The sequence below is a fragment of the Cucurbita moschata genome, unplaced genomic scaffold (genome assembly GCF_002738365.1).
Source record: "Cucurbita moschata cultivar Rifu unplaced genomic scaffold, Cmos_1.0 Cmo_Scf00009, whole genome shotgun sequence".
NCBI classification, from domain to species: Eukaryota; Viridiplantae; Streptophyta; class Magnoliopsida; order Cucurbitales; family Cucurbitaceae; genus Cucurbita; species Cucurbita moschata.
The window spans coordinates 1,600,588-1,613,537 of NW_019268525.1; the positions used below are offsets into that span (position 1 = coordinate 1,600,588).

At 36.3% G+C, this 12,950-nt stretch overlaps 1 protein-coding gene across 4 annotated transcripts; it reads right to left on the minus strand.

Annotated features, from left to right (window-relative positions):
* Positions 1-85: 85 nt before the first annotated feature.
* On the minus strand, positions 86-10,677 carry LOC111447961 (paired amphipathic helix protein Sin3-like 4). 4 transcript variants are annotated; one of them, XM_023087374.1, is made up of 25 exons: positions 10,409-10,677; positions 10,106-10,138; positions 9,859-9,999; positions 9,210-9,365; positions 8,881-9,067; positions 8,703-8,801; positions 8,397-8,561; positions 8,005-8,296; positions 7,581-7,717; positions 6,398-6,473; positions 6,289-6,318; positions 5,802-6,088; positions 5,553-5,707; positions 5,170-5,297; positions 4,799-5,053; positions 3,665-4,357; positions 3,478-3,548; positions 2,027-2,662; positions 1,819-1,919; positions 1,598-1,736; positions 1,337-1,489; positions 1,073-1,236; positions 880-991; positions 560-755; positions 86-410 (listed from the first exon to the last, which is right to left on the minus strand). In XM_023087374.1, the coding sequence occupies exons 3-24, from the start codon at positions 9,930-9,932 to the stop codon at positions 597-599; spliced, it is 4,269 nt and encodes a 1,422-aa protein (XP_022943142.1). In that variant the 5' UTR covers positions 9,933-9,999; positions 10,106-10,138; positions 10,409-10,677; the 3' UTR covers positions 86-410; positions 560-596. The 4 variants fall into 4 exon arrangements, with proteins under 4 accessions (XP_022943142.1, XP_022943140.1, XP_022943141.1 ...); XM_023087372.1 differs by having other exon boundaries at positions 1,325-1,489; XM_023087373.1 differs by having other exon boundaries at positions 1,325-1,489; positions 10,251-10,677.
* Between the last annotated feature and the right edge of the window lie 2,273 nt (positions 10,678-12,950).

The following is a 12,950-nucleotide window of genomic DNA, read 5'->3' on the forward strand; positions in this document are numbered from 1 at the left end:
GATACAGAAGACATGGGTTCAAATTGAAAGGGAGTACAGCAAACGAAATAATAATAATGGTTTTAAGAGGTGGTGGAAGAACATAAGAGCTAAAGGGGGTTTGCAACTTCAGAGATGTTTCCAATTTGGGAAGAGCAGGAAAAATAGAGAGAGATTGTATACCCAAGTAGTCTTTACATCATAAGAATTTGCCCTATTTACAGAAACGTGGCTGCTCAGTGAGAGCCACCAATTCAGTAATGTAATAACACCATCGAGCTAGCCTATATCCCCCCCTCCCAATGCCTTATTTTCATGGTGAGGCTCAGATATAAATAAGAATACAGTAAAAAAGGTAATGCAAAATACCCGCTTCACTATCCCCCAAACTTTGCATTTTCAGGTTTTTCCAGTGCCTCCGTTAAAAGTTACTGTACAAATGAACACATGATAAACATAAATTATTGGATCTTATATAAAAATAATTGTCTACATGTATGCATATACTCATGAATTCTCAAGTAGCTTGTGAAACATTCATAATATCCTACATTCTAGGTTTCTAAGGACTTCAGCTTACCATATTTACTTCAAACTCAATTTGATGGTTTGGTGTATCATGAATTCTCAAGTAGCTTGTGGAACTTCTGTACCCTCCTACTTGAATCGCCACTGGAAGACCTTGACTGGTTGTGGCATGAGCTATTTCCATGCAAACGTTTCCTTTTGCTATTTCTACGAAATAAAAAGTCCTCTGTATCTAAGACGTATGAAACCTATACCCACAGCAAATTGATCGCCAAAACAGTTGACATCAGGATATAGATAGAAGTAGAGTTATTATCTAATATATTGCTTCCATGAATGATGAGGTGAAGGAAGCTTCAAGAGAACAATTACCTTGGACGAACTGCAAGCAATTTTACACTCCAGACCATTAGCAATTTTAAGCCCTTCCAAAGCATGGCATGCGGCAGAATTCTCATCGCCACAGGCATATTTACGTTTGTTTCTGTAAGAACCATGGGATTTGATGACAATGCAAACTAACTCAAAAAAAAATTGGATTGCTATGTTACAACAATCTTAATACCTCTTCATGAATATCCCTGACTTCAACTTCTTCTCAGGGAGAACCGAGAAGAAGTCATTATGCAGATAAGATGAAAATATAGGGTCCATGGAAACAGCAGTTACTTCTGGCTTATCATAGCCATAGTCCATAAGCTGAATAGAAAGATGCGTTGGTGTGGATGACTGCAAAATAGATTATCGATCAGTTTGAACAATTGAAAACTAAATTCAAGTTTGGCTACCATAATCATGAAAATAACAACGGACTCACTAAAAAGCTTACTCGTTCTATGCGATAGATATTTTCATCATGAAGAAGTACACGAGCATTTTCATGATAAACTGCATCAACAAATCTTCCCGTTTTTCTTGATTTTTCGTATGCATATAGTTGGAGAAGCTTGTTGTCCATCTCATCTGTGGAAACAGTTTGAAGCTGATACATAGCACACATGGATTGGTCAGTATGTCCAACAAGAAAAGGTAAAGGTAAATAAGAAAACATAACATAAGATCGAGATAAATAAGGCTACAAGTATTTTACCTGTTTAACAATTTTATAAATTAGTTTGTCCAATGTGAATAGAACATATGATTGGGTTCCAATAGTGGCACGGCAATCATCCTCAAACTTCGTGTTATCTGAGGAACCGTCAAGTAGACTATAAAGTGCATTCATGAACCTGTCCAACAAGAAAAGGGTAACAATTATTATTGCCACTGACAATTATAATGGGGAAGGGAAGAACCTAGAAAGTACAACACCTGGCATAGAGATCCGCGGGAGTGGTGTCATTTGAAGCTCTCCATTTCCTCTCTGAGGATGAAGAGTTGATCTTCGCAGACTGTATTCTCCCATACAGTGTCTGAGAAAGTTAAAAAAAAATATTAGTTTCATAAGAGAAAAATAGAGAAAAAGACTCTTCTATGGAACTATTTTTTTTTTAAAGTATACTCCAGTAATGAACCTTACTTGATGGAGCCTAAAAAGCACATAAAATGAGTCATTTCCATAAAATACGTGAGACTCCTTTCCTTCTTCGTGCAACATGGGAGGAACATGCTTGGCAAGAGGCTTTACAGTCAATAGAAACCGTTCAGAGAACGGTATAGATGTTCCATCTCCTTCTACATCATGGGCATCGGCCATCCCTTCTGCCTCACCTTCACTCTCTGCCTTGTTATCATCATGGTCTCCATCATGATCTTCACGAGAACAATCTTCTCCATCACCAGAATCACTGGCAGAAACATCACCGTTCTCAGAGGCATTTTCACTATCCTCCGATGACCTTTGAGCACTTTCCTCCCCTTCATCATCAGCATCAGCATCATTTTCTCCACCAGCCTCTCTGCAGCATAATTCTTCCTCACCTCGGGTGCTTGGATATTGCCTGGCTGCAACACCTTCCTTTGCTTTTGGCTCGGCTTTCAAATCTCCATCATAATTGGCAAAATTATCTTCTTCAAAATCTCCATTTGGAGATAATTCCCCCTCTTCCCTTTCTATTTTTAAGTGTCTGACAGACTCTTCAGCGTATCTATGGTTTTTTATGCCTTCTGCAACGGTGCCATTTGCAGTTAGAATTTGTCTTGTAGGGCCACCTCCCTGTAAGAGGTTCACAATCATTAGAAGATAATATCATCACTATTTAATTCAAACTCATCATGCACGAACTACAACCAGTAATCCAACCTATATTCATGCAATAAGCAGTAACCCTAAACTATAAATGAGTGGAACATTTACTCTTATTGCCTATTTGTGAATCTCTTGAAATTATATATCAGCTTCCATTACAAAATGGAAATATTTAAAAGGTGCCAAAAATCCGACCCAGCATACTCCAATTTTACAATCTGCATACCCACGCAGATGGTAAAAATTAAGATCAACAGAAATAGTACAATGCTCAACCAAGACTAAGACACAAAAGTTCTTCAACCTCCACTCTTTTCTTTTTAGATTTTCTCAACTTCTTTATTTAACTTTATAACTCTCCAGTTCTCTCTCATCTTTCTCTCTTGCATGAATTCAGCCTGTGACCACCGGCCTTTTTCTTTCTCAACTTCTCTCACTCATGAATTTGAACCACCAGAAAGTTGTTTACTTTTGATCTGCATGCCTAAAACTATAATGATCGTCTTAAACATAATGGAAAGCAGCCTAGCCTACGACCAATAAAATCTCTCTCTAATAGGGAGGCAACTGGTTTCTTCATCATCCATGATACAATCTAATCATGAGTCCCCGTAGATACATGATCCATCTTACAAGATTTTTCTAGTTCCACAGTTTACAGAGATAGAAGAGTTCAGACTCTTGAGAGTTAATATCATGATCATTATCCAGTACCATAAATTGTTTAATAGAGGTCAATTTTTTTTAGTTTCACCAATGAGAGACTCCACGGGGGGCCATACCTCTGAGGAAGGTAACTCAATTCCACTCTCAACGGCATTATTTACAAGCATTGAAGGAGTAGTGCTCAATCCTTGCAAAAACAAACAAAAGTTTCTGTCAGAATCTAAAATCATGCAGGAAAGGAAAAAGATCAAACAGTAGAAAGGAGAAAGGACAAAATACAATTTTGAGAACAAGTTTAGCAACCTGATGTGTTTTCTATGTTAGTTTTCCCATTACTTTGCTCTGCTGCAGTTGCAAGGGATACATTTGAATTGACAAAGCATTCGATGGAATTGTCTTGTTTACTTACTCCAGACAATTCATCAGTCACAGGTGCATTATCCTGAATTTTAGAATGTTGGGAAACACTGCCTGTATCTCCCTTCCGTACAACACGATCTGCATCATGGAAACTGTCTTCTTTGACCCCATTGTCCCCGTTCAAGGGCCAAGTCCTGCAAGAACTTGATTGTTCAGGTGGGATACTTTCGTCTCCATTTCTAGAAGAATTCAAAAGCTTTGGTTGCATCGTAATGTCACCCCCACCAGGACTGCCATCACTCTCTACCACAGCGGAAGCAGCATTCTTGGTAGGATGAGTTTTTGCCTTAATAACATCTTCAGTGTCCTCAGCACCATGAGGTCGAGAAGGAACACCAAGCATGGGCTCCAAGAAGGTTGTCCATACCTTCATAACCTTATCTAATTGTTCGGTAGAACAAACTTCTCCACAGGAATATTTGATTAGCTGATACAGATCTTCGTGAAGCTCTGGATCAGGATATTCAAATTCCAAATTAGGAATAATAGGTCGTCTATTTCCAGCAGCAATAGCAAGCAACACATCATCTTCCTTCCGCTTCTTCTCACTGATCTCTTTGATCTCTGCCAACAAGGCTGTAAAAAGAAAAACCAATTACCAACGGAGAGAATCATAAAAACTTGACAACTCCGAAGTGCTACTACAATCAGATAACAATCAATACATTGAGTTTTTAAATGAATGCTATCTACTTGGCTTGACTTTTGACTTCCAAATGAGGTAAATCGAGTTTTTACTAATACAAAACGAGATAAATATGCCATACGGTGGACCATTGCATAAGAGGATAGAGAAAGCAAAACGCAAGGTAAACTGTTCAGACAAACCCAAGACTATGTGGAATATTTCAGGGTCATTTATTAAAATATAAAAGGTAATATAATAGCACATTTATGTTTTATATTCTTATAATCCCAAAACTAAGTGCAGCATTTGAGAACTTAACGAGCAGCAGAAAGAAAGAAAGAAAGAAAGAAAAAAAAAAAAAAAATACAAATATCAATATTTTAAGTCACCTTTAGTGCTCAAGCTTTTTGTGTCTTGCTGCTTGAAGTAGAAGCTACGATGATCAAGTGACTTGTGATAGTTCTTAGCGTATATTTCAGCCCAAACTTTATTGAAGTCATAGCGACACCGTGCCCATTCTTCCTGTTTCTGCTTCAAGCGAGTCAAAATAACTGGCAGAGCAAGAGGAGCATTCTTCCTCAACACATCCATAACATCAAGCCCATGGTCACCATATAATCGTTCAATGCACCTCAGATTTAAAGCTACAAGAAGGACAGGAGTGTAAACCCAGAAGGAAAAAGACCAGAGAGAAAAAATGAGATAAAGAACCTTGAAGAGGTAAAGTTAAATAAAAACTAAGCAGATGGTGACCACTGACCAGTGAGGTGATCCTCAACTGTGATTGGACAGTCTGCTTTGATCACATTGTTGTTGATCTTTTCTAGTAGTTCTTCAACACGCTTCGTGGTCACATTTACGGACTCCAGCAACATGTCAAGTTCAAACCTGCCAGCATCAGTACAAAGCACAATAATATAAGTCATTCCATGTATAACAGAGTAATAAATCAGTGCAAAAGTAAATTGCAGTGACATTTTCGGCCATACATGGGTACTTCTAGAGATGACACTTAATATTAGAGTTGAAAACATTAGATACCAAGGGGCTGAAAAAAATTGACTGGATTGGATTATCACATCCTTAAATTGAATAACACATGAAAAAACACGGTTTTCATTTCAGGTGATGGTGATCTCTAACCTGTCATCTTCACATCGGAAAAGACTCTCTTCATACTGGTTTTTGCGCATATGTTTAAAAGAGTAATCCTCGCTTCCTGAAGTAACAGATACCCAGTAATCATTCAACACTTGATCACCAAGATCAGTTCTTTGGCTGGCCGAAGGTATTGGATACTGACAGAGAAAGAAAAACAGTAAACGTCCATTTTTTTTTAAGTAAACAATATCCTAGAAAAATGCTTATTAATTCCTTAAGAGTAGTGAATACATTTTTTGGCAGAAGCCGGTAACTGGGAGTGCAGCGTTCGCAGTTTGATAGATCAAGTTCATTTATTGGCTTCCCCAAATACTTGTCTTTGCTAGAAAACACAGACATCCTGTGACCTACAATATCTTTACTTCCAAATGCAGCATTCTTTTCAAGTCTCTCTCTTTCCCGATTTTCACGATCTCTATCTTTGGAAATATCCTCTTTCTCACGGTCACGATCTCTATCTCTGTCTCTTTCCTCCATTTGCATTGTTCTAGGCAAATTTCCTTCATTCCATAATGATTCTGATGAATTTAAAAAAATAAAATAAATACAAAATACTGAAGTACATATGTCACTTTAAGATACTCAACTTATAAATTAATCATCAGTTTGTAGAGCGTGCTGAATACTCTACAAATTTACAATCACAATCAATAAGAACTATGAAAGATCCAGCCTTCAAAATATAAAATTACGCAAAGGAAAAAAAAAGTATACATACTTCTACTCATGACACCAGCAAGAAATCCATCTGCCAAACAATATTTGATCAGATTTAATGCCAAAAAGTACAAAAACCAAATAAGCATGAACCAACTCTAAACAGTTACCATTCCTCTCGCAGCGTGCCAAAAATTCATTGAAACCATCCATAAGATCAGAATATCTTCCAAGTAAATCACCCACCTGACAAGTGAAAGAAAGAAAATGTGATGCAAAGTTAAGGCCTTTGGTATGCTTAAGTAAAACAGTTATTGGGACAATGCATGGTTAGGGAATCTTTTTTACAAGCTTTTGCAAATGTTACAACAACCCATATTGGGCTGAGAAGCTACAGTCTTTGTCAAATTTTCTCTTTCCAGATATATTGAACCTCTCGACCACATTTATAGCAGTTCTTTTCCTTCTACATTTATAAAATTTAAAAGTTGATCAACCTGGTAAAACCAAATAGACCTCTGAGCACTTGAATACCAAGCAGCAATATAAAAGTTTCCAAGGTTCAAGGTGGAAAATGCCAGGAAAACTCATTAGGAAAATACTTTAGTTCACAATTGACCAGTTGAAGATACATTTAGGGACTTGTTCAATCTTCTCTTTAATTTTTTTCTGACTACTACTAAAGAACGAAGGTTATAAATCCTTAAGTGATACAGATTACTTCACCCGACCACCCTGAAATGTCTTTACCTACAATTGCTGACGTAGAAGGTCAGTAATAGCTAAGCTTGCCACAGCATTACAGAAACCCAAGACTCCAAAGAAGGTGATGTTTTTTTCCTTCATTATCAACTCACAAGGGAATCATCAGAATAACGTGATCCAAAGAATATTACTTAATTTTTCCTTAATCAAACTTGGTCCGTTCTGTACTACAAAATAAGGGAAGCAGCACATATTCTCCCACAGCAAGTTTGGCTCCTCATGATGTTTGCATGCCTCATGACTTCGGGAAAGCATGGGTCTTGCATAACAATGTCAAGGTAAATGCAAAACACTAAAACTCTTGTAAAGTTGCAGTTTAAGGAAGCAGCCTAAGGCTATCTGAATGAGCGCATCAAAATCTCAATAATAAGAGGAGAGAGAATATTGAGTTCTTTCAGAAACGATCCAGATGTTGAGATTGGGAGGAGATATAGTCTCACTTAATCTGTTGCTTCTACATAGTGTACGGCCAAGCAATTATTTATTATTCGGCAAATAATTTTATACCATTTACGTGATTATCAGCAATTGCAAAAACTTTATGACATTGCATGGAGAAATTTCTGTCAAATATAAAAGTATCCATACCAAAGATTGAAGTTCTGCTCTGGTAATTATCTCCTTGCTATAGATATGGAGACATTTCAAGAATTCCTGGTAATCGTCAGCATTTCGTAACTTCTCCTTCACTCTTTCACAGAAAGCAAACTCATGGCTGTATATACCTACCAAAGCAGAATAAATTAATAAACAAACACGAGAAGAGGTGGAATGAAAGGCAACGAAATGGAAGGGAACAGAGGAAAATGGTATTGCCAATAGATTATTAAGACAAAATGTCCTCAACAAACTGAAGTATTGACTAAAAATAACTAACGAGATTTTATTGAGAATAAAACTTCAATAGTTAGTGACGTTATGTTTAAAATAACCAACATAATTACAATAATCAATATTTGCAGAATTTTTATCATCATAAGAAAAGATAAATGTACGCCAAAATTTTCATCACCTTCTCCACCTGGGTGCATTTGCTCAGTAGATGAGTCATCAATCCTTCGAGCAGATTTCCTCTTGGGGGGAAACCGATGCATGTTAAAGTCCCTTCTTCCATCATGCTCATAATCTCTGTCGACCCGATCCCGATCATGTTCTCTCCTATCTCTATCTTCTCTTCTTTCCTTTTCCTTCTCACCCCGCCTCCTCTGATCTTTGTCCAGCTTCATTAGGGACCTATCATGGTCTGGTTCTGGACGGTCAACGCTAAGGTCACGTTCGGCAGTGGACAGAATAGTTCTTTCTTTCTGGAGTTATAACATGCAAACTTACCATAACTACAACAGTTGACAGGAATTAAATTTAGAGAACATGTCTAAATAATATAAAAAAGGAAAAGTTTCGAACCCGGTCAACTTGCATTTGCCGCATGATGGGCATGGTAGTATGCCTATCGCGGAGCATTAAACTCCTACCAGAGCCATAGTGACCAGCTCCAGTGGCTGAAGTATCTGGAAGAAAATGAGTAAACTCAACAAGCAAGTCTGGGTGATCTTGGAAAAGTGCAGCAACCTGTGAAAAGTCAGGAGCAAAACCCATTAAAAACTAAACCACTATTTTGATTAACAAAATAAGTACCCGAGAACAATGACAGAACCAAACGTACAAAACAGACAACATTCCCACAGCCAATGACAAAAGCAACACACAAACCTCCTGGTAGACCTCAGTGATGGACTTGTTTTCCTTTCTGTACATATTTAGAATGTCTAAAAATGATTTATAAACATGATCATCACCTTGAAATCTTGTCTGCATGCATTCAAATGAAGAACTAATTAGTGTAATTCACAAAAGCTAATTTAATACATAATTGTGAAGAAAGATCAACCTTTATCTTGTTCACAAAATTAATAGCTTCTTCAAACTCAACGGGTTTCTTTTGTGGAGGTTGATCATCCTCCAGTGGAAGAGTGATCTCATATCCTTTGGGCAAGAAGGTATTGAAGCCCAAAATGAGATCTCGATGGCCTTTAAACAAATCCTTTACTCTTCCAATGACTCCCGCAGTATCAATTCTACAATCAAATAAAAAAAACGTGTCAACAAATAGCTCCCATCAACAAATACCCTTCCCCCAAGGAGAAAACTGTGCTCCTTGGAAAGAAGTCAGAAACCAAAAGGGGGGAAGGGTTAAATGAAGCATAGACTATGAAAAACCTTTGGGCCTTGAAATCTTTCATAACTTCAAGGAAGTCTTCATACTTTTCCCTCTTGTCTTGAAATATGTCCTTCACTCTCTTCAGATATACTAGGGCGTCATTAGTGGTCAATTTCTGGGCACTTCCTCCTCCCGCCATTTGGGGTTGTGTAGATCTTCATTTCGCAACACAGATAACACAAATAAGTACACTTTTACAATGAAGGGACTCAAAATCAGAAACTGTAGAACACCAATTATCAGTGCATCATACAAAAATTTGAGCGTACTTATGAATATGTGGACCTTCGATTCTATTCAAGACACTCCCATTTTATTCATGAAAAGCATCGAGCTTAACAATTGACTACAAAGAAGAAAATACGAATAGAGGAGATATCTTTTTCATGGCGAGTTGAACAAAAAAGAAGTTTTTCTTGGTACTCCTCGAAAACCCTAGATACTCATTAGGATTTTGAAAATGGATTAACAAAAGAAATCGAGAAATTTTCTTCGCGGACGACAAGGTGATTCAGAAGTTCGATCTCCAAGTTCAAAAAAGAAATTTCAGTAATTAAGAACGAGGAGATAGCATTAAACTTCAGTAACTAGAATTGAACGAAAATAATAATTAAAAAAAAAAAAATACAGGAGGATGATGAGGTTTACGCTTCTGCACGAGTGGAAATCACAGGACGCTTGAGTTGCGAGCCCATATAAACGTCGTCTCTCGACCTCTTCATCTCCGACAAAAAGTCCTCCGTCTTCAACAAACAACCATGCTTCGAACTCAGATTAGAATAAAAATTCCTACACAAGAAGTCGCTCATTCAACAAGAGAAAGACAGATCTAAATACGTAAAAATAGTAAAACATCAAAGAGAGAAAAACCAAGAGCAAAAATTTCCATCCAAACCTCTGTTCAGATCACCTCCCCATAACCAGAATCCTGAAAACACAAACACAACACACAAAGAAAACATTGTTACTGACGGATAAAGCAAAAGACGAGATGATTAAGAAAGAAAAAGTAAGAACATTAAAGAAGAAACAGAAATTACATTAAAGGGTACGAGTTAAGGAAAGATCGTGAAGTCGCAGAATTAGCAGAAAGTGTGAAGCATGAACAAGTGGGAGAAGAAGAAGAGAAAGGGATAAAAATGAAGATGAAGAAGAGAGGAAAGTATAAAAGGAATCTGTGATTCTGTTCTCTCACAACCTTTGACAGAAAGAATACGCAAATCAAAACCAAAATTGAAGTTCTTCAAATGTTCTTCTTCTTCTTCTTCCTCTTCTCTTTTAGGTTTTTCTTCCCCTTTTTCCCTCTCTTGAAACCGAACTCCCCACAGACGAGAAAATGGTTCTGAACCAAATTGAAACTTCAAAATTAAATAACACAAAGAGAGAGCCTTTAAGAATTTGATAATATATACGACGAGAAAGCTTGATGGATGTACAAGTTTACACTTCCTCAACCCAACACAGACAAAACTTGGGTTAATGGGGCACTATAATCCATTTAACCGGTCACACTCTATGGGTTTACCGGCTACAGCCCGTTGATTACCTCTCCCCCTCCCTCACCCATCCCAAATTAGGGCACTATTGTGGATTACCCAGTTTTAAATTAAACTCAATGGCATTTTCGTTATTCTAATCACCACACAAGGGCAATTCTGTCCCGCATGATTCAATTTCGGAAAAATCAATTTCTTTTATGTGAAATTAGGGTTAACTCGAGTTAGGGCAAAACCGTGGGCTCTTCCCTTCAGATTTCAATCAACGGTTGAGGTTTTACGATTTTGGAAGTGTGTGGTGAAATGTAAAAGTAACAGTCACTCACCCATCCAATTAGGTTTACCCATTATTTTTTATTTTAATTCCTTTATAATATAAAATTACCTCCAATCCTTTTTTAGCAACATTTTTTTTTTCCAAATAATTCTGCCTTTTTTTATTTATTTTATTTATAATTTATTCAGTTACGTAGAAAATGTGGCTCTAAATTGTCCTCTCCCTGCGATTGGATGGCTTAGCATGGGAATGAACGAGGCAAAATCCTCACGTACGGAATTTTCGGAAGGTTGCCAAATTGGGCTGATGGGCCTCACCAACCGGCCCAATTAAAACACCAATGCTGGGCTAAAGCGCTCCAATTGGCAACTCCTGATAGGCTTGCAAAAACAGCCCTATACGTCAACATCGGTTTCCGTTAATTTTATTCTTCATATTCAATTTTATTTTATTCGCCGTTGATTTGGTATACTCTCTTTTCGCAAGATTAATATTTTAATATAAGTCAATAATTATTAAGATATTGTATCATATAGACTTTATTTCATTCATGAAGTTACAAAATAATATTTTTTATTATAAAGTTTTCAATTTCATTAAATTACGTCACAAACTTTGTAATTATTATAATTTAACGTTATGCATTTAATGACTTCCATAATTCGAGACTAATAGATCTTCCTTAAAATGAATTTTGTCGTTCTTATATCTCGATTGGTTTTAGTTAATAAATATTTGGTACGTTACGGATCTAAGGATATCTGATTCGCCGTCCAATTGATGGGCTGGAAATATATGGGTAGAGATTTAACTTCATTTTTATTATTTATTTTCCAATTTCATTGATATTTTTCACCTTAATGCCCCAACAAATGTTACTTTTTTTTTTTCTTTCAATTGTTAAATAAAATAAATACTGATTTTATAAATGGGGTATTTTAGATATTATTACGTTCAACCCGTTTCCAAATATTCCTAACTTAAGAGATGGGCCCTAAAGCCCAACCCAAACAGTATTCTAGTGGGCCTCTGATACTCAAATTCAGCCCAAACATCAGTTGGGTTGGGTTTGATTGAAAAATATTTTAAGCGAATTTGGGCTGGGTTGGGCTGTCGAGTTTCTTATTTTTTATAATTATTTTTAAAAAATACTTATTTATAATATATGCTACGTCTGAAGAACAAAAGAGTCATTAACATAAATTATAACGTTAAATATTTTTAATATTTTTTAAAAGTATAGTAGGGTTGGGTTGGATTGTAACACTAATTCCGTTTGGTCGAGTCACCTAACCAAAAAATATCAACGCGCAAACTTATTTAAATTTTTTATTTTCCAAAAACCTAATCTAATTCAAATCGAAAAGAAAAAAAAAATATAATCCTTATGGTTCGGGTTAAGTAATTTAAATTGATCGTGTCAAACGTGATTGGAGGACAGTACAACTTTTTTTTTCATTTTCCCATTTTGCCCCTGCACGTGTAATTTAAGCGTTCGTTTGGGTACATAATTTCTCATTCCCTAAACCTCTTAGTTTAAATCAAAATGTCATTAATTAAAATATTTCCCTAAACTAATTGTTTATATTTGAATAGGGACATATTAGTCTCTTTAACGCGTATTTTATTTGACCAATCTTATCCCTGAAAAGTGTGAGCCAATAAAACCAATGCCACGTGGTATAATGATGAGCTTTTGTTTGTTTGAAAATTCCAACTTGGAATATAAAGGGTATAAATACAGAATATAAAGTAAAGGGGTATTAATACAAAATCTGAGCTGTTTAATTTGTCCACATTTGCCCATAATATCATTTTATAAATAAATAAATAAACCCAATTTAATTATGTTAATAAAGGCCACAAGTTGATTAGCCTAACTAAGCCTATGATAATTGATATCCATTTAATTATTCAAATAATAAATAGTAAGCTTTTACATTGAAACCATTTTGAAACTTTCCCGG